The 22,465-nt window shown below is 36.6% G+C and overlaps 1 protein-coding gene across 4 annotated transcripts; it reads left to right on the top strand.

The window, feature by feature from the left end:
- Window positions 1-131: 131 nt before the first annotated feature.
- On the top strand, window positions 132-22,132 carry arhgap22 (Rho GTPase activating protein 22). Of its 4 annotated transcripts, none has more exons than XM_052572426.1 (10): window positions 132-749; window positions 5,700-5,899; window positions 7,309-7,396; window positions 15,661-15,789; window positions 17,093-17,300; window positions 17,766-17,898; window positions 18,645-18,718; window positions 18,845-18,966; window positions 19,323-20,214; window positions 20,845-22,132. In XM_052572426.1, the coding sequence occupies exons 1-10, from the start codon at window positions 725-727 to the stop codon at window positions 21,059-21,061; spliced, it is 2,088 nt and encodes a 695-aa protein (XP_052428386.1). In that variant the 5' UTR covers window positions 132-724; the 3' UTR covers window positions 21,062-22,132. The 4 variants fall into 4 exon arrangements, with proteins under 4 accessions (XP_052428386.1, XP_052428385.1, XP_052428387.1 ...); XM_052572425.1 differs by having other exon boundaries at window positions 132-1,980; XM_052572427.1 differs by lacking the exons at window positions 132-749; window positions 5,700-5,899; window positions 7,309-7,396 and adding exons at window positions 10,074-10,174; window positions 10,341-10,459.
- Window positions 22,133-22,465: the final 333 nt, after the last annotated feature.

Genomic DNA, 22,465 nt, shown 5'->3' with positions numbered 1-22,465 from the left:
CCCTCTATATCTATTATTGGATTAAATGATAATTCAGATTAACTGCTGGTTTATTTGGTCCCATGCTAGACTCGATCAGGACAATTGTATTTTAATGATAGTTGCAGGCTTACTTGGAGTCCGAATTACATTTAGATGTTCATTTAAAAAGAATTTTCCTCCTTTATCTGTATTTACACTTAACACTACATGACTTTTCCAGGACAATCACACATTTTACACTGCCCTGGGCTCGATTCCATAAAGTAATAATGTTCTTCATACCACTTTACCCTACTTGATATTATTGCTCTTCATTTATTGAATTTGTGTAATCAGTACTAAGTTTAAGAAAACATCCTGCTAACTGACATATAAGGCCATAATAAGAGGCACATGCACACTGCACTGCTGTTTTCACTTCTCCATTAGCAGTTGTCATTTCCTTAGATGTCTCCGTCAGTCTACCAACCTTCTAGTGATTTTACAGCTCTCCGCTTTTGTAAATTTTCCCTTTTTTATGCAGTTAAGTACATATTTTTAGCTAGACTTTAGTTAATCTAGAGTAGTGAATATAAAAAACACTGATCTCATAGTGTTTGTATCAGAGGGACCATGTTTCTTCTGAGAACCACTATTGGTTCTCCTTTTACTTACAAGGATATTTAAAGCAGTTAGTTTCAAATGCCATAAATGACTAAGCTAAATCATAAGCCCTAATGTACAACTCGGATTGTTTACTACGATGGAGAGACAACTGAGATTTTTAGGTAATTAAGTTACTTTTTTATTCATTTGACTTATTTGACTGAAAGTGTTCTTATAGTAATTTATTTTCAACATCTCTTTTAACTTGACTATGAGTAACACAGGTCATAAAATGTATACAAACTATGACTATGTATGTAGTATATTCTAGATGCTTAATTGAATTCCTAATTAATAAGAGGCTTGGTTTATTTAGCTCTTACTATGCGTCTTTCAGCATAAACTTTTTAGATGAATTCTCAAACCCTTTGACATACTGTATATTCACTATGTACATTCACTGCAGTCAAATTATTGTTACTGTGGCATCTGTTGTGAAATGCAATACATGTAACGTGGATGAAAAGTGTGACAGAATTTATTTTAGGAAACTTATTTTTTATCAAAGTAGCTATGAATAAAAAGTGTACCTAAAAATAAAAATTGTATATTTATTCACCCCCATGTTGTTTACATTATATTTTGAAAGTTTATATTCTGCTCTTTTCATAAATGACATTCAAGTTTAAATTCTTCAAAAATACACTTTGTGGTAGACAAAAAAAAAAATATATAGCATATGGGTTTTTAACCCATCAGAGTGAGTAATGACATAATTGTATTTTTTTGGGCCAAACTAACCCTTTAACATCTGTTTTTGTTTCGTTTTTGGAAGTGATTTGCAATGAGTAAAACCTTGACTGGAAACAACTAACGTAGAGTAAAGGAGGGAAATACAGAAGTCTAACTAAATAGTACACAAAAGCACATGCAGATACAGTCACTATACTAAAGAGCCAATTAGGAGGGACAGCGAAGGGGGATAAATGGCAGAAGCCCTTCTGTTTCTGCTTCACTGAATTATTGAGTGTAATCATCCAGGCCTTTAATGGCTGGTCCAGAGTGGAATTAATTTGGGTGGTGTGGGATAAATAATGCATTATGGGTAAGGGCTATGAGAGTGTGCAAGAGGTCTATCTCCTCCGGCTGCCTCTGCATGATGAGAGTGGGAGGGGCCCAGGAAGTGTGCTGCTCTGTGCAGTGGGCCAGTGGGACATGAAAGGGGAGAGAGAGAAAGAGAGAGAGAGGGGAAGGGAGGGAGGAAGACAGATGCTGTCCAGAGCAGGCGGAAGAGGTGCAACAGGGCGAGGCTCAGGAGGAGAGTAGAGTGCGGATCCCAACATGTGGATGGAGGACAGTGTTGCTCAGCTATGAACACCATGCTAAGTCCCAAGATAAGACAGTCCAGGAGAGGTAAGACCTTTAATTCTCACGGCTGTTTCTCAGCATCAGTGTCCTGTGTTCCCATCCGTAGCAACACCCTCTTCTGGCTGCATTAGCTGCGCTCAGTACCGGCTCCTGCTCCACCAGTCCGCTGATCTCACAGCTCAGTGATGGGCTGGATATTTCTCAGGCTCCGTGGCAGTGCTCCAATAGACTGGGCGGTTGCTTGGTAACATCTTTCAGCTTGATTAGTGGTTAATGAGTGTAAGTGGTCTTTGGCTTTGTGTCACACTCCTTAACCAGGAAGTCATGATTCGGATCACATGCTGATCGTGCCTGATATTTCATAGTGGGATTTTTTTCATACACTCTTAAAAATAAAGGTGTTTTTTGTAGCAATGTAGAAGAATGATTTTTGGTTTCCCCACAGAACAGTTTTTTTTTTTTTCTTAATGTGAACAAGATTTTAATAATAAGAATGTTTGTTTGTTTGTTTACCATGAAAAACCTTTTGTGGAATGGAAATTTTCCATGATGTTAAAGGTTCTTCATAGAAACATCATTGCCAATAAAGAACCTTTATTTTCAAGAGTGTACAGTACACGATGCAGACAAGTCAAGAATAGTTGTGAACATTATAATGCCATGCCATTTTTTCTGTACATGAACTCTACCTACGTGCTATTTTTGGTCTATGATGAATTGTAGTTTCGACACTTGCAGGTGTAATAAATCATAACAGCTGAATGTCGAACAGTTTCACCTGCATGAGTAAAACCCTGCTATAACATCAGGGCTTATAAAGTAAATTATGAACTATGTTAAGTTAATGTAAATGTCCACATATATTAATGGATTTTTAACAGTTGTATAAATAAAGTATTATGAATGGACATTAGTGTATTTATAAATGAACATTAACCTAGATTAATAAATGTTGATGCAATGAAGATACTTCATTGTTAGTTTATCATACCTATTGCAGTAACTAATTGAACCTTATTGTACAATGTTACCATTGATCAATTCCATGCTGCAAAATACGGGCGCAATATCATTTTTAAAGTTGAACTGATAACTGCATGGTTTTTCCTGATTATTTCTCCTGGAGAATAGACTTGTCTGCTTCAGCAGTAAAAGGCTATTTGTGGATTGATTTCTGCCTGCTGTGCAACATAAACCAAACAGGAGCATTTGAAGTACACTGTCTGTCTGCTGGGCTCTGCATTTGTCATCTTGCATATGGATTGTGTCACTTTTGATGAGGGTATTGGGTTTGCTGTGTTTTAAGCGGCTGCAGCACATATTCCAGCACAGCAGGCTCAAAGACACTGCCAGGTTTCATTTGCTGACTTCTCTGATATTTTACTCTTAGTGTAGGAACATTTGGTCGACTGACAATAGGCTTTCAGTTTTGTGCTGTACTTATGCAGAATTTGTTATCAGGACGTAGGACTGGTAGATAGATAGCAGAATTATTTTATATTTAAATCTATTTAAAACAATTTAATTAGATTTTCTTTTAATACATCACATGTTAACATTCATTTTAAAACTTCAGATGTTTTTGGCAGTACAAGTGGAAAAAAAATTAAGTCATAATGGATCTATTTATTCACTTGCATATATTTATTTTTGTAAACTACGAGATGTTATTAATAAAGCTGGATTAGTTGAACTATAAGGAATAATCCAAACCAATAGAAGCTACATAAAATTAATTACTATTCTGTTCCTCGTGCCATACTCAAGGTGTCCTCATAAAACATGTCTTGTACGAAACTCTATTACAGGGCTATTTTAAGCTCAATGATCATTTTAGGCAGAGATTGATTGTTGATATTAATTCTTAATCATTTTTAGCAAGTCTTCAAATTCAGTACCAAAGCCCTGAAAGAATATTTAAGGAGCAGACACATAAAAAAGGCTATTTTGTCATTCCAAAAAAAAATTAGTCTGAATAAAATATGCATGGGTCTGGTCAGACTTCCGTTATTTTTAGACTGAGCATGTCACAAGAGCCTAAAATCAGACAAATGGAGGAAAATTCTGATGTTGAATGTGAATGTTCTGCTCGTTTGGCAACCTCTGTGTTATTGAGAGTTGGCCATCAGGTTTATGGGTAATAGGAAAATACACCTTGTGTGTCCCTGGAGACTGTTGTTCAAAGGGCAAGATGATTTTAGGGGCTTTTCCCCCACCCTCCTTGTCCCATTTGTGCTCTCTCACTCTTTCTCTCCACGAGACTGTGAGGTGTACATTAACACTGATGAGGCCTCCATTACTTACTGTGATTGAATCAGAGTGGCAGCATTTGCAGCCCTTCATTCAGGCAGAGAGACTGAGGAGCAGTCAGGTCAGTGCTGTTATGCAGTACCTTTTCAACTCTGGACAACAGAAAAAAACAATATACTTGTGTTGAAATTTAAGGAAGTGTAATTATAGCTTGAGTATTTGATTTACGAGATTTCACTTACATGTGGCATGATGCTGTTACTTTTATATATATATATATATAATACAATGTTTGTAAAAAAATAATAATAATAATATATGTAATTTCATAAAGCAGGGCAGAATGTTTAACAGTGAGACAAACCACAAAAAAATCATAATTTCATAATCACACAGTTTACACACAATAAACATAATCACACAGTTTATTAAATACATTGTTATTACTGATGTTTGTGTTGATGTTCACATCCTGGAGGATGATGTCACTGAGGAACTGGCTTGTGTTAGAAAAAAAATCTAACAGAATGGAAACTAATATTGGAAATTTGATTGTTAATAATATTAGAATATTCGAATGATATTCGAATACTTTTCCAATAAAATGTTAAAAAACTTTAAGTCGAAGAAGGAACAAAATAAAAAATGTTTTTTGTCTAAATATATAAAAAAATTTATATATTAGTATATAAATAAAGTATAATTGCAACAATTCTTTTTTATTAGCATTAAAACATTAAATTGGCATTAAAATTAAAGTAATACATAAAATTATTTAAAATGAATGTTCACTGTGCAAATTTGATAACATGGTAATATGGTTTGATTTCCAAAAATAAATAAAAATAAATAAAAATAATTTGTTAATTTTACATACATCTTAATATGAAAAAACTGCATAGAGGGAATATCCCAGGCCACTCTGATAAAGACTAGAAAGAAAAAAAAACAGTCATGACTTGACAAATAAGATCAGTGAGACGAGAGGAAAAAAGAGGGCGTTCCAGAGTGATCTAAACATGGCTGTATGAGGAAAGCTTGGGAGTGCACTCTCATGTTTACTGCTATCCTGCTGCTCTCAGAACACAGGAAAGCAAGGATAGATTTTTTTTTCTCTTCCGGCCCACAAGTATAAAGCAGCTGCTTGTGACACTGGGCATGCCTCTCAAAAACAGCTGGCCAATCTGATCTGCTTTGCTGTGGTTTGTGGCTGTCCCTGGTCAAAATAAGGGGAATTTAAATTCATGAATAAGCTAAAAAAATTGGCTTTTGCATCACTGAGAAGCCTGTCATAAAGCATGCATGATACATCTTGTTTTCAGCTCTGGTGGGCAAATTGCTTGCATTGCCAACTGCATTTATGCATATTTATGTGTGTTTCTGTGTATATACTTGTCCAGACTAGTAGAGTCTAATTCACTCAGATGAGCAAAATGGGAATCTACTGTAAATATGACATGAAATATGTCCTAACATGTTGGAATGTGTGTGCATATTTGTGTTTACTTTTCCAGCCAGGTCTAAGAGCATGGTCATGGGGGAGCTCTCCCGCGGCTCCAGCAGGCCATCGTCCCCCAGCCTCCAAGACAGGGCTCTGAAAGCAGGCTGGCTTAAGAAACAGCGCAGCATCATGAAGAACTGGCAGCTGCGCTGGTTTGTGCTTAGAACTGACCAGCTCTTCTTCTACAAAGATGAGGAGGAAACCAAACCACAGGTACAGTGGGAAGACGTCAGAGCAACCTGAGAACAAAAATAACGACAGGTTGTTTATTACTATATAATTTATCTGGAATATAAAATTGTCTTTCAGTCACATTAATCAAAATAAAATATGTCCCTGTTGTCTAAACAAGGTGACAGTTAATGTTGTAAAAATAGGTTTAAAAAATAATTGACCTTGACTTATTATTTCATATCTGATCAATAACTCTAAAAAAATCAATATGTTATTTATCTTACTGATTTAAGCATCTTATATATATATATATATATATATATATATATATATATATATATATATATATATATATATACATATATATATATATATATATATATATATATATATATATATATATATATATATATATATATATATATATATATATATACATACATATATATATATATATATATATACATATATATATATATATATATATATACATATACATATATATATATATATATATATATATATATATATACATATATATATATATATATAATAAATATGCTAGTGCTTCATTCCCAGCATAGCTTTGGGATAAAAAGCTTTATCCTCTTCAGTGTCTCCATTACACCAGGATGACATCAGCATGCTGTTAGCCTGACAAACTAATTTGGAAACAGCATGCCCTCCTGCTTGGCTGTAGTGTAAGTCAAAGCATTTAGCAGATACAGAGCGGCCGACCTGTGACCCCTAATGCAGCATGACTTTCCTCAGAATATACGGCTGACTCTAGCTCATCCATCCTTCAGCTGGCATTATTCTCCTTTAGAGCCTGTAAACTCCCTGTAATGCTCCTGCTCTTTTTCTCCACCCCCACCCAATCTCCATCCCAGCTAAATTCAATCTCTGCTGTATAAATGTACCCAGCTTGCATTTGAGTGAGTAAACCTATAAGCATTTACCCTTATCAATGCATACCCTCTGAAATCTCATTTAACTGCAGCTGAATGGCAGAGAGGAATTTTAGTCAAGCAATGAGAACTTGCATCGCTGTGTTAATGCTGGGGCGGGCGAAGAATGTAGGATGAGCTAAAGGAGGCTGGTGCATAATTTATCATTGGACTGTGGTTGGGTCTAATTGTGCATGACTCAGCATTGCTGATTACAGCGTAAAATTGGGCCATGCACACAACAGAGAACTATAATCCCTCACTGCCTTATCTGCCCTTAAGGTGTGCCCCGCACATGCTTATTAGCACAACAAATCAATTATCAAATTACAGTAGCCTAATGGAACACTAAACTCCAGTTATCCCTGAGGAGAAATGGTTCATTTACAACTTCTTAAAATTATAGAAAACTGTTCGGAATGAACACAAATTGTTCTAAAAAGTGCCCTTCAGACCTGCTTTCACTGCTTAAAGAAATCTTTTCTTTCTTTTTCCCTCCAGGGATGTATCCCGTTGCAGGGTAGTCAAGTCAACGAGCTGACAGCCAATCCTGATGAACCTGGGCGGCACCTTTTTGAAATAGTTCCAGGTAGGAGATAATTACATTTACCAGAATCTTCTGTGGTCTGATTTAATAAAGCGTTTAAAGCCTTATGGCATCAAGGAATAATCTGTGCATGTTATATTTTATATTCTTACTTAAACTCTTCATCCTACTTGTCACTCAAGGAGGAATATAATGGTAAAGCAAGATAATAAATAAGGCACTGTGTATGCATTCTCTGAGCAGCGGCTTCCATATTGTTACTGATGAAATACAGCTTCCTCATTACCAGAATCAATCACTAGAGGGCATTAGATGTCCTCTGAGGATACATGAAGGACATTTGTGAAGACTAAAATCCAATACAAAATGCTGACCACCTACAGTAAAGTTAAAGAGTCTGAGACCTTATTGAAAATCTGAATTGTTTTCATTTGACTCTTTTCAAAATTCAACCAAAAAATGTATGACACACAAAAAAGGAAATAAATGATTAGTTAGTACATTGTCTCCACTAGTCGATTCTGCTGTTTGGACCCACTGTTTGAGGTCAAATGTATCAAATGGTACCTTTATAATTACCCACAATGTAAAGTTTTTGTTGAGTCATTCATCTGGATTATTTGTGTATTAATCCATCTAATTTGTTTTGAGTGTCGCATATCAGGAATAATATACGATTAGCCTGAATTCCGATTCAAGCAAACAATCCACCCCGTGGCGTCACATGGGTTATGCTACAGATGCAGCAGTATGTTCCTGTGGGACAGATTCTGCTGATGCATCTACTGTTTACATGTACTCTGGGAACCTCCAGATATCTCATCATTCTGCACAGCCTGACCCAACATCTCATAAGCTAAGGAGGTGACCCAGCTGACCTTGAATTCAGTATGGAGTGTCAGGATAACATGAGCTGTTGCAGGTGGTCCTTGATTTAAAATAAAGTCTAAATGGGTGAAACTGATACACATTTTCCTGTGTGGTCCACAGCAGTGACACATGCCTAATGAGACCTTCAAGATACATTTAGTGACACAGCTGCTTGTGTTGAAACCATTGAAAGCAATCATTAACTGTCAAGTATTAGAAAATCATATACACTCTAAGTAGTTTGAAGCATGACAGCTGGACTTTTTATTTCCATGTATCTGTGACCCTAGCGGTCAGGTTTTTTATTCCCATCCTATGCAGAAATGCTATATGAAAATCAGTTTGCATTATGAAACTCATCCACTACGGTCAAGTTTTTATAGCTTTGGTGGTGTTATAGTGAAATGCTGTTGTCTTTTTACAAGGATATTTTATTTAGGTGCTTAGCAACGCTCAGACTCTCTCCCGTCTTCTTCATAAAATGACTGATGAGAGAATTCTTTCATTTACAACAAGTAAATATCACAAGCTGTTGCTACAGCAGTCAAACCTGAGCATAAAAGTTCAACCTACACAAACACGTGGCTTCACTTGGCATTCAGGACTGAGGTGTCTGTATTCTTTCCTGAGACTTTAATACTTTAATTAACTTTAATACTTTAATTTCATGCTGAAGCAAAATCTAAGCATGGACAAGTACATGATGGAATGAAAGGTAAAAAGAAAGAAAATGAATAAATCATTAATGTTACCACCATTCAAAAGTTTAAGTCAGTAAGTAAAAAAAAAAAAGACAGAAAGAAATTAATACTTGCAAGGGTGCTTTAAATTAAAAGTGAAAGTAAAAATGTGTAATCTTACATATTATTACTAATTTTAATAAATGCTGTTCATTTGAACTTTCTGTTATCATATAATACAAAAATGCAAAAATGAAAACTGAGAAGTCATTGATTGTTTTGCATGAAGAGTGGACACAAAAACCTCTGATGTGTCTTGGTGGTCTTGCATCCAAGATTATTGAAATTAAGACTAAAAGTGAATAAAGGCTAAATCCCTTGTTTCCGAGAGTCTTAGGACTTAGAGAAAGAATAGCTCTTAAAAATAGGCCAAACAAAAGGCAAGTCTTAGCAACTTCTGCTGAGAATGAAGCATGCATTAGTGGTTGAGATTCTGCACTGGCCTTCATTAAAATATTTTTCTTTTATTCTGTACTGCATACATTATTATTGTCACCGCTATAATCCTTTTGCAAGGTGGACACAGTGAGCTTCTGCATATAATGCTGTTTTGTTAAGTACACCAAACTAAACCCGCTTTCCATAAGTCCTGGTCTTTTTATATCAGTCGCTCAAACAATGGCTCTATTTACGCTTGCTCTCGACACAAAAGCAAGACTGGAGTAGGGAGGTCTGATCTGAGCATGTCCTTACAGCTGACAGAAGCATCACGCTCTGTCTGTGAAGATTGCAGTTTGGTACGTTAAAAGCTCTGATCTAAAGCCTTCTGGCAATGTGCAATAAAAGCATCTGTGTAACACACAAAGCCCCTTGTGGTCTTCGAAATGTCTTCAAAGAGGGGAAGTTTTAATTAATAAGCTGTTAGATTTAATAGGGGGAAAAGATCCAGGGAACATGCAGAGATTTGTGCATCAGGCTTGCAGAAATGTTCAACCGGCCCCGCCATGAGAAGACATCAACCCCCCAAACACACACACACACACACACAGATTGATTAGCTGAGTCTGTTTGTGTTTGGAGGGGGATGTTTGCAGTGTTTGGCAAAGATGAGCACTGTGGTGGCTCCGCTCATGAGGGTGAGCGAGGGCGAGTCTGACAGACCAGGGGGGCGGGGAAGAAAAAGGTTGAAGAAAAGAGAACACAGCAACTCTTTTTTAATGAATGAATGAAGCAGACGGAGGACTTGTTTTTCGGGTTTCTGGCGGTGATGGTACTGTGGGGTTCTTGGCGTTCTCTCTTTCTCTTTTCATTTTTTCTCTTCTATTCTGTTTATCTTTCTTCGTCCCATGCACACTTTCTTTCCTCTCCTTTCTCTGTTTTCTCTTACTCAATCGCACGCCCCTGGCACACACCTATGTTGCATATTCACCTTCCAGGAGGGCCAGAGATGTGACTAACATGGCACAGCTGTAGCGCTGCCCTCTTTGGCGCCCGCGTGCCAACATGGGGCTCGGTTGCCGCAAGCTGCAGGAGCACCGATCTGTTCATGCTAAGGGTAAGAATACACATTCCTCATTAAAACAGCAACTTGTATGGATCGATAGATGAGATTTACCGTGGTGACAGTACAGTACGGCGTTTATAGCAAGGTAGGAATTTATGGACGATGGGAGTTTTGTTTTTTAACCTGTAAATCATCTATGTTGGATCCAGCTGTGGGTTGTAAGGTCTGTAACATCTGGAGTGTCAAAAGCATGAAAAAGATCCAGGAAGCTGTGGCTTTGTGAGCCGTGTATTTTTGGAACAGGCTCTGAGGAGGGGAGCTGCTGCTGCTGGTGAGGTAGTCTTGCATGAATGTGAGGGCCTGTAATTTTGCCTGAACTATGCTGAAAGGTGTTCGTCTGCTCTCTGATCTGAAACTGACACTTTAACCCTTTCCTCGCTCGTTTAGATTCACATTTCGAATGAAGTTCCTAAATGATTGCGATGGTAACAATACAGATGTTTCTTTGTGATATTCTGTCATACTGATGTGCATTTACAGATTTCATGATCTCATGCAGCAGTTCCCAACCAGGACAACCACCATTCCTCATGGTGTACTTGAGTAGTTTCCAAGATGTGCAGACTTGCTTCGTTAAACAAAACACGACTAACAAAGAACATTGCAAACTTTGCAAAGAGTTTACAAAGAATACATATTAAAATAATGTATTCCTGTGATATCAAAGCTGAAATTGTCATGCTTTGAAAAAAAAAAGTACTGCTTTTTTAGGATTATTTAACAAATAGTGTAGTTCAAAAGAACGCAATGTATTTGAAATAGAAATCAAATTCTGTAGAATCACATAATAAATGTCTTCACTGCCACTTTTAATCAATTAAATGCATTCTGTCAAATAAAAGTATTAATTTCTTTAAAAAAATCTTACTGACTCCAAACTTTTTTAATGGTATGAGTACAGTATATGTACTTGCTATGAACTTGTTTCACTCACCCCCCAACAATATTATCATCACTATTTTACATTTTTATTCCCATTTGATAATTAGCCATTCAAACCATCTTCAAACCAAGTGTAGTTATAAATAGCAGATTCTATGTTTCTCACATTAATTCAGTTTGAAAGGAAACTCTGTTTTTTTTCACCTGCAGATTTGAGTTTAAAAGTGTAATGGCCATTTTCAATAATGATGATAATGCTAAACGATATCCCTAAATAAATTAGATACAAAGAACGCTATTTTATATTAATGAAGGGGTACTTGTGCTACACTTTTTTCTACACAAGACAAAACTGTTCACAATAGTTCCGAATAATCCTTGCAATTATCTACAAAAACTTTTCAGTTGAGAAAGCCTGGCTAAAGCGACCTTTCACATTCTGAAACCATTAAACTGAAAACTAAAACCACACCATAAAACATAGAATTGAGAAGACAAAGGGTCTGAATTCCTGCTCTAAATATGCCTTGCTAAAGAGAGTTTTATAAAGCTAGCAACATATATACATCTTTATATGTTTCCTTTTGTATTATGGCAAGTCATTAGATTGATACATTAAAGCACATTTTTTATTTGACGTAATTCTCTTCTGTGATACAGTGTTGATTGTCTGGGCTGTGCCACACATGAAGAGCTAATGGCTGTCAGAATATAAGGAAGCCATTGGGGGTCGTGGGGGCCCATCAGGAGAACAGAAACTCACCACAGAGCAGCTCTCATCTGCAATAATCAGAACCAGAGACAGCAGCCCCACAGAGAGAGCTAAACCAACAGGACTGATAAGAGTTTCCAAATGGTAGATGTTTAGAGGATGTTGGTTTTGTGGTAAAGATTTAGTTTTAGCGTAATCACCAAGAATTTAAACACAATTGACACACATTGTGTTAGCAATTAGCGGTTAGTTCGGTTATTTGTAGAAGATGAGGATGTGTCTGTGACCACTCTTAACTAGATAGCATATCAATTCTGAATGTTCTAGATCCAGACTAAGTGTTTCTGAAAAGAATTTCAGGCAACACAATACAACAAGAAAAAAAGAAAGGTTGTTAGACTTGACAAATTCTCATCTGGAAGTGCATTTCAAGGTCTTGTGTAGTTTAAATATAGGAGACATTGAAGACGATTAAAGGAAATGTAAGCTGTTTACGTGCTTTTCGGATGCTTTCTAGGCATTTACTAGGGATTTTCTTCGTGGTTGCTGGGGTGTTCTGATTGGTTATGCTCGACTAAATGGTTCCTATGTTTTTTTTTATTATTATATACTGTATACACAGAGAGAGAGACAGTTAGCCAGACATATGTTATTACATACATATGTTAAGCAAAAAAAAAAAAAAGGATGTTTGTTGATAAAAAGTTTTGCTGAACTTTACCCTGCTGTCAGTTTTCTCATTAAGTTAAGCACAGACTTTCACCTCTGAAAGCAAGTGTGTCTGCAAAGTGCTGGATTTAAAATATAGATCTTCATCTGAAAGCCTTGGGCCTGTCGTGCTGGATATCCTCCCAGTCTACTGCTGGCCAAACCGCACACTGTGCCTTGGGCTTTGCGTTGCCTCCCATTTTGCTCTACATGAGAGAGGAAGATATGCGGCAGCCACCTAAAAGCTGCTGACTGAGCTCTTATAGTGTGATTTCATTCAAGGTGGGAAATCTTTGTTACTGTGCAAAGATTTAACAAAACAATGCATTGTAGTGCTCAAATACAGCTAAAAGTAATTATTACTTTATATTAATATTTTTTTTTTTAAGAGTGATAGAACGGACGTATTTCACTAATGGGACATTAGTGAAGAAAATTTGTCTTGTTCCAGTGAAAAACTCTTGAAGAGATGAAATTTCCAAGAACATGTTTTATCTTGAACAATGCATCATGTAAAGGGTGGGCTGCAAGGCATGACATTGTTTGGTTCTTTCCACCAGCGGAATGCTAAACATGCACATCGCTGTTCAGTCCTTCAATTTAGAAATAGTCCATATCCATGACCTTCCCGTGGAAATATGCTGAATGTTATAGTAAAATCACTGTTTGGGATATGCACGCTAGGAGAATGTTGATGTGAGCAGTTTAGCCTAGCTTTGGGTGACAGATAAGGGGCGGCAAGGACATCTAAAATCCTGGGAATTCAGATATTAGTGTGTTTTGTGAATGTTGAGTGATGATTATTCCTGACCTTGAATTTGGCCTTGCAGGAATACAGAATAAAACTGTGTCCACTGGTGCCTTAGGGACCAAGACAAACCTAAATCTGAGGGCTGATGTACCTGCAACACCAGAACAAATGTTCAACCACTAGTGCACAAATATGAGCAAGATTCACTCAAATTCATTAATTCAACATCAATATCATATGGATTTCAGTTATATTTAAGAATATATAAAATAAAACTTTTAGATTTATGATAATATAAATTAAAACTATATATATATTATATAATTGAAATGGCATCCTGATGTTATATCTTGGTTTAAAAAAATTGTCAACTTGTTTTTTTTTTTTTTGTCAGTTAGCACAAGTTTTGTATTTCTTTTTGGAATTGGTTGGTCGTAGGCCTCATTTATCTAAACTTTTGCACCTCAACTTTGAGAGAAAAACACAAAACATTGTTTGTGGATAAATTTGACCATATTGATTCATTGCACAAAAAACACACACACACACACAGACCCATTGTCTGTTGCAAAAAGAAATGCAAAATCTGTATTTTAAAATAAAAGAATAAAAAGTTGAATCCAATTTTTGGTAATAATATAGCAAGAAATTTAACAGCAATTTTTTTTACACCACAGGTGTAACAAGGTGGCAAGTTCTTATGCCCTGTGAAGCAAAGTCTGTAAGTTTTAGTCCAATGTTATAAAACGATAACTAAAAAAATCCTCTCTGGTCAAATTTAACCGAACTAAACATGAGAGTTACACCCATCTATGTCTGTTATAGTTCAGTTAGCAAATGTGGAGGAAAAAAATCTACTTTCAAAGTCAAAGGCCCATTTCTAAATAGAAATAAAGGTCAGTCCAAATAGAATCAACAGCTTGTGTCTTGTGAAGAGGTCACACTTACTTCTCTACAAAGTCAAGTCTTTGATTATTGTCATGCGAGAGACAGGGAGTGGAACTGCATCTGCCAAGGGCACAAACACAGAGTCAATGCATCACCCACTCCCACTGTCTTTCAGACATGCAGACAGAGACAGTCAGGCATTCCTCAGGGAGTCCTATGTGTGTCGTCTGAAACAGCCACTAGCTACCTGACAATACTCAGTTTATTCTGCAGCCAGGCTCAGACCGATAATGGAACCATCCATCCACAAAAACTAGGTTAAACAGAATTTATGCTGAAGATATTTTAGGGTAGATGAAGAGGGAGGGCTGTTTGTGGAAGGAAATGAAAAGAAGTCACAGTTCCATAATGCTAGGAATTTAACACAGCATGCTGGGCTTTTGAAAACCATCCAAAAGAATCAACTGAATTTGAACTCTTCCACTCTAGTTCATTTGAATGAATAAATGAAGAAAAATCAGCTCAAAATTAAGTTCAAAAGACGGGTTCTCCAATTGTCATTTCAGTTCATGTGTCCTTGCTTTTAGAAAGAATTACCACTGTTCTCCTGTGCTGCTATGGTTAATGTCTGGCATGAAGGATGATGTCATAAAGTGAAATCACTGTTTTGTCTATGTGCTGTTTCCCCATGACTTTGGTGCCACCTAGTGGAGCATTCTATAAAAAATATTGTAAAGACAACCATACTCAGTTTAGATAATATTACAATATTACAGTATTATTGTAGAAATAATTATACTATAATATAAATATAAAATGGCCTGCCCTTATATATTTTGTTCCATGCCAAAGTTTAGGGTAAGTAAGATTTTTTGTTTTTTTGAAAGAAGTGTCTTATGCTCACCAAAGCTGGATTTATTTAATCAAAAATACAATAAACAGTCATGATGTTAACATTTAAAAAAATATTTTAATATGTAATTTACTCCTGTGGTGGTAAAGCTGAATTTTCAGGAGTCATTGCTCTTCAGTGTCACATGATCCTTCAGAAATCATTCTGATATGCTGATGTGCTGTTGCTATGCCAGCAATCATGAATTATATTATGCCTCAGCACTATAGCATTATGTGCTTTTAATCAATTATGAAATGTTAGTTATTTATTGGTCCTTTCAAGTGTCAGGGGACTGGATGCTATTAGTACCAATCAAATTATTTATTTGTCCTTTTTTTCCCTCTCTGTCTCCATAGGCTGTGCAGGAGAGAAAGACAGATCGGCTCTCAGCCATGAGGCTTTCCTGCTCATGGCAAACTCCCAGAATGACATGGAGGATTGGGTCAAAGCCATTAGACGTGTCATCTGGGCTCCCTTTGGAGGAGGTAGCTTATCACATACACAAATAAAACCTAAGTATTCTATCTTATGAGGCAAGATAGTCAAGAAAACAAGAAAACTAAACTAGCAAGCATACGTCTGGTTTTCTATTCTCATATTGTTTGGGTAGAGTGTGATCTATATCTGGCACACTTATATCATGCTGCATTTTTTTTACCATGTTAGGTAAAAAATGTATAGCCTGAATACACTGTAAGTCGCTTTGGATAAAAGCATATGCTAAATGCATGAATGTAAATGTAAATGCATGGCTGACATACAGGCACACAGAAATAAAAACAGCACTGGCAGAGTCTTTAGGCATTGTTTTACAGGTAGCCTATATAATACCGATTCTTTAGGAGTCTCTGAATAAAGGCAAACGTTTGAATATAATTTTAATGATATTAAATATCTGCAACAGGAAGCCATTGTAATGTGATTATATTGACACAACATCAACAAGACTCAACATCACCCTTACACATCAAATCTCACCTCTCAAGCCAAACTTGATGCACTTGTAAATATATCTCAATCTTGTTATTGATTTACAGGATGCTATAAGCCTACAACAGATGTGTTTACATTAAGTTACCCTAAATAATTTCTGATACTTTGATATTCAGACCGACGTCGTCACAAATGTGACAATAAAAATGTGACTAATAATAAATGCTATAACAGTAACTAAAATATCATTGGTCTGAGTTATACAAGCAGTGGTCCTGCCGGAATGAGCACCTGTGGAACGTTGCTATGACTAGTTGTCTATTTAAATAATCCTGAATATTTAATAGTGTAAGTATCATAGTATAAATCATTTTAATCAAGACATCGCTGGGAAAAATCTGGGCATTGATGGGTTAAGCAATATGATACATTTCGGTGTAATCGCTTGCACTCATGCCACATTCTCTCCACACTCTCTGTTAGGCTGGATTACCATTACAATGAAAGAGGGCAAAAACAGGTGTGCACACACCCTCATATTCTCATGCATCACTGTTCACTTGTGCCTGAAGTGGACTGCTGCCCTTGCCAGCAGGGATCTGTCATGTGTCTCATGCCTGAAGTTACAGCTCTGTCTTGTCTGTTCGCTCACCGTGGCTTGTGTGTGCTTGCTGAAGATTGTAGTATACAAGGCAGAAACGATGTAGGTTATTGCAAGGAATTACAGGATACTGCAGATACTGTCTTTGAAAGAGTACATTTTGGAGTTTTGCATATTTTGATTTCTAACAGTTTGATAATGTAATAATGCAATATCACTTTTTACATGTTTCTCTGGTTCTTGTATTATTGTAGGTATCTTTGGCCAGCGCCTGGAGGACACAGTACAGTATGAGAGAAAGTTTGGACCCCGACTGGCCCCTCTGCTGGTGGAGCAGTGTGTGGATTTCATACGGGAGCAGGGTCTGAAAGAGGAAGGTCTCTTTAGGATGCCAGGACAGGCCAACCTGGTCAAAGAACTGCAGGATGCTTTTGACTGTGGGGATAAACCTCTGTTTGACAGGTGAGACATGTTCAAAACTTCCTTTTACATTTACATTTAATCACTCCGCAGACCCTTTCATTCAAAGTGACTTACAAATGAAGAAAAGCACAAGCAATTTATCAATATTTCTACTAAATAATGTCAAGTTTCAGTTATGAACTAGTAGCACTAGAAGCACTTGAGTAGCACTCAAGCATTAGCAGATGTCAAATGCAGACAAACAGCTTTCTTTGGAGGGTCCAATAAACTGATTATATAGAAACAATTTAAACTGATGTGGATATCAGTGTTATAAAGAGCGTTAAGATGTTTTAAACATGCTTTGCTTTACCAGTTTAGACCTGCATGAGTTTCTATATCTAGGTTGGTTTATGCTTGTTAGGTGCTTGACAGTGTCTTGGACCAGTTTACAATATTGTTTAGACAGGAAAGCTAAACTGATGTATTTGTGTATCCCCCTGACCTGTGTGTGACTTCTTTCAGTAACACTGACGTTCACACAGTGGCGTCCCTCCTGAAGCTTTACCTCAGGGAGTTGCCAGAGCCTGTGATCCCCTTTAACAAATATGAGGACTTTCTAACCTGTGCACAGCTTCTGCTAAAAGATGAAGAAGTGGTGAGTCTGCTATACATCAGTCTTCAAAGAGATGAAGTTGAATTAAATAATGCTTGTCCTTGCAAAAAAGGAGTTTTATTAGAGTATTTATCATTAAAATAATATCATTTTAAAAGAATATACTTAAATGTGTACTCTTTTCAGAAACTTGATTGTATGCTATTTATAATATAGAATTTGTTACCGTATTGTATTTCATTTTTATATTAAATGCAAGTAATTGAAGTTTAAAGTCTTTTTGACACATAAGTGGAACTTACTGTATCTACATCTTTATTTGTAATTTCAGAATTTCTTATTTTTTAATTTCTTCTGACAAGCAAACTAAAATATACTTTACTTTAAAATATATGAACATTTAATGTAATATCAAAAAACAGTGCTGTTAAAATTATAATCAAGTACTTTACATGTGAAATGAGTGCTTTACTCTAAACTTAAGCATGACAGAAGATTAGAAATGTCAATTCAACCTCAGAAAACGCATAAAAGACATGCTACCAAAACCCTGGACTTGTGTTATAGTTCACAACGCTATACTAAACTGTTAATTTAAAATTTTTACAATGTGTTTAGAAACATGAACATGTATGTACAATTTATTAGATTTTTATTTCATTAATATGATATTATCTGCAAGTACATTTTTTTAAAATATAGTTAAGGGGTGGTTTTGAAAAGCCCCATCACCAAAAGCCTTGTTTCCTGTATTTGTAATGTGTCTTGTTCCCATGTGTCTTCTGAAGGGACTCAGTGAGCTTGTGATGCAGGTGAACACTCTTCCTCAGGCTAATTATAATTTGTTAAAGTACATTTGCAAGTAAGTAAATATATAACATCTCCTGAGCTTTCTTGTACATGGCGATGTTGTTGAAGCAATTCCCTTATTAATTTAAATGAATGATAAATGAATGTGTGTTGTATTCACTGTATGAATTCATTGTAGATTCTTAGATGAGGTGCAGTCACACGCGAATGAGAACAAGATGAGCGTTCAGAACCTTGCAACAGTTTTTGGACCAAATATCCTTCGGCCTAAAGTAGAGGACCCTGTTTCAATGATGGAAGGTGAGTTCGTCTAAAATTGAGAATATCTGAAAATCTGGAATCTGAGGAAGTCTTAGCAAGAAATATTACTAATCAAATATATATTAATCATGGGAAATTTACAAAATATCTTCATGGAACATGATCTTTACATAATGTCCTAATAATTTTTGGCATAAAAGAAAAATCTGTCATTTTAACCCATCCAATGTATTTTTGGCTATTGCTACAAAATATACCTGTCTGGTTTTGTGGTCCAGGGTCACATATTTATCAGTTTGATATCATTTAAGTTCAAATGCCTGGTACAGCCAGTTTGATTATTCTTACATTTTTTTACAGTGTTGCTATTTACATTTTATTATTATTATTATTAGGAACCTCCCAGGTTCAGCAGCTGATGACGGTGTTGATCAGTGAACATGAGCGTCTGTATGTGGGGACTGAGGGAGAAGTGTCCTCCGAGCAGACAGGAAGTTGTCTTCCAGGTCAGCGAGGCATGGTGGAGTGGATCTCTGATGAGGAGATGCTGAACTGCTCATCGCTGGGCCAGATCTCCAAAGTGGCAGATAGTGTGTGTGGCAGTGCCACGTCTTTAGATATCAATACAGGTGCCCCTACCACTGCCAAAATGACACCTCAGGGAAAAGCTGGGGTGACGGTCAGCCCCAGCAAACAGGTGAAATCCCTCCCCTCCTGGAAATACTCCTTCAAGAGCGGAGGGGTACGTGCTCAGCCTGCAAAAATTGGGGGCTCGTCTGTGGACGTGTCTACCTTGCCCAGTACAGGCAACTGGTTGATGAACGGGCTTTCCTCTCTGCGCAGCCACCGCCGTACATCATCAGGAGAGCGCATGGGCAAGGATTCAGCCTTGTCACACCGTCTGTCCACTTACGACAACGTGACCTCATCCAGTCTCAGCGTACCCAGCGTCGCGAGCACGCCCTGGTCCACATCTTCCTGTGAGATCTTAGTGGCCGACTCTGTGGGAAGTGACCCCTCTGGACTGAACTCTGAGAAGGTGGATTGGTCAGCTGGAGGGTCTGTCCAAGGGCAAAGTGAAGACAGGAATTCGGAGGTCACTGAGAGCAGCGAAGCACTGGAAATGTGTGTGAGCAGTGCAGGCTGCAGTGAGAACGGAAATGGAGAAGACGCGGAGAACGTCACAGGAGATACTGATATTAACACGACAGCACTTAACAGCCTGGTAACAGAGTTGAAAGACGAGTTAAAGAAACAGAAGGCCAACTACGAATCTCGAATACAAAGGTACGTGTGAAATCCATAGCACATTGATGATAAGTATTTTGTCTTTAGGCTTCATAAAGTTTACTTAAAACATCTTGAACTGATTGCATTGTTGTCCCTTATTGCTGTGACTTCATGTGAGGGACAGGTTGCAAAAAATAAATAAATAAATAGAAGCGCACATATTACTGCTTCTGGGTCCAAACACTCTATCAGATGCCAAAAGTGAAATCTCAGTTGGCCAGACAGTGATTCATCTTTTATTAATCATTATTAATCGTGAGCCCAGAGACTGTTATGTATGCTGTGATTTTTTTTTTTTCAAAGCTGAGCTTAATTGTGTGATATTAATAAATTGTGCTTATAAACATCTGAAGCAACTAGAGGCTTGGACCCGGAAACAGTATTTCTTACATTGTGACTTAACATATTATGGTGACAATAAAATATTTTCTCCTATCTTAGTTTTAATATACAGACATTATTAGAGTTTAACTCTTACAATAAAGACCAATTTATTAATAAATGTTTTTTAAAAGTGTGTTTTTATAGTGTATTAGTATTTTGGGTGAAGAACAAACCAAAATGTAAATTTAGTTTGCAAAATCAAACAAATCTTCATATGTAATGTACATAATATATCTTCCTAAGGCTGGAGGAATCAAGTGTCACTATGCGTAACCAAATGGAGAGGCTAGAGGAGAAGCTGGACCAGGAGAAGAAAAAGTATCTCATGCTGGAAATTAAACTCCGTAACTCTGAGCGAGCCCGTGAGGATGCAGAGACCCGCAACCGCTTACTTCAGAACGAGATGGAGGAGTTCTTCTCCACTTTGGGAGATCTTACATTGGGAACAAGGACAAGCTAGATTTGACTGGACGTCTAACAGGCCTCCTGATTTAACACTGATAGACTATGTGTTTGTTGTAGATAAAATATTGGAAATCTCTCTGCTCATGCATCATGAGAATTCAGAGGTAATTTTGTGCTGTTTTCTTATGGCGACTTGATCATGTGTAGCAGTTCCACTTCTCTCTCTGATCTTCAGTCTTACATTTTAAAGGGATAATTCACACAAAAATACAAATTCAATGTAGTGCACATTTTGTGTGTGGAACATACAATGTTCTTAATGACAAGTGAACTATTCCTTTAAGGTGCCATTAATTTCGTAGCATTCATCACTTGCATAACCTAACCTGCACAGATAATACCAAAGCATGACATTTCTAACCAGACTGTTTTCATTATTGGCCTCTCACATAAGGCAGGTTATTTTAATGGCATTTCCTGCATGGTATGAAATATGTCCTGCTGAGTTGTCTCTTGAGGATTTGGGGAATGATCACACCATCCTTTTTCATCCAAATTCTACATCATTTACAACCAGTCACCATATACGTACAAGCTGCATCCCATCACACTGTGCCTCGCACTTCCAGATGAGATGAGATCAACTTTTACACCATCAGACCTCACAGACACAAACTCTTTTCAGCAAATCCCTTTATTGTAAGTAAAATGCACTAGAAGAAAATATTTTATTTCAGATTAGATGAGGTAACACCATCCAAACTGTTAAAATCTCAACTCTCAAAAGATTACTTCAGCTGCAAGATTGCCAAGGCTAGTATTTATTTAAGCTTATTAATGTACCTAGAACTATTTCTCAGGTGGTGTTTTTCAAAACACTCAATGAATGAGTGTCTTTATATAATATAGATGATGGAACTGAGGCTGACATATACTTGAATGTGTTATAGTAGCTTTTTTTAAGTATGCACATACTGTATGTTCGTGTTATCGTTTTTTGTTTCTTCTGTTAATTGATTGCTGAATGCAGAAAGTGCCAAAGTAGAGGGCTTTAAAAAAATGGGTGTTTTAATTCAAATGAAGACTGACCAGTCTTCATAATAAATTGCCGTTGTCATCAAAACAATTTTGTGACTTTATTGAAAGGAAAGTCTGATGCTACATAAGTCATACACAGTTTCATCTAAAAAAGAAAAATGGAATGTCATGGCAAAGTTCATTTATTTCAGTAATTCAACTCAAATTGTGAAACTTGTGTATTAAATAAAATCTTTTTTTTTTTCTAATTTTCCGCTTGACAATACCCCACAGATTCTCTCTGGGGCTTAGGTCTTATAAATTTGTAGAGTACACTCATCTTTCTAAACATTTGTTCATCTTCAAAACAAAAATGAAGATTTTTTTTAATGAAAGATTCCTCCATTTCCATTTTAAAAAAGTCCATTCTACCCAAACTTAA

Source organism: Carassius gibelio, chromosome B13, assembly GCF_023724105.1.
Source record: "Carassius gibelio isolate Cgi1373 ecotype wild population from Czech Republic chromosome B13, carGib1.2-hapl.c, whole genome shotgun sequence".
In the NCBI taxonomy this organism is placed as follows: domain Eukaryota; kingdom Metazoa; phylum Chordata; class Actinopteri; order Cypriniformes; family Cyprinidae; genus Carassius; species Carassius gibelio.
This window is presented reverse-complemented; position numbering and strand designations above follow the sequence as displayed.

Bases quoted from the DNA above. Each gene is read 5' to 3' on its own strand.
- arhgap22 (XM_052572425.1), top strand. From the start codon at position 1,938: ATGAACACCATGCTAAGTCCCAAGATAAGACAGTCCAGGAGAG. The intron at 1,981-5,699 runs GTAAGACCTTTA...TTACTTTTCCAG, and splicing joins GATAAGACAGTCCAGGAGAG to CCAGGTCTAAGAGCATGGTC. The intron at 15,790-17,092 runs GTAGCTTATCAC...GTATTATTGTAG, and splicing joins CTGGGCTCCCTTTGGAGGAG to GTATCTTTGGCCAGCGCCTG.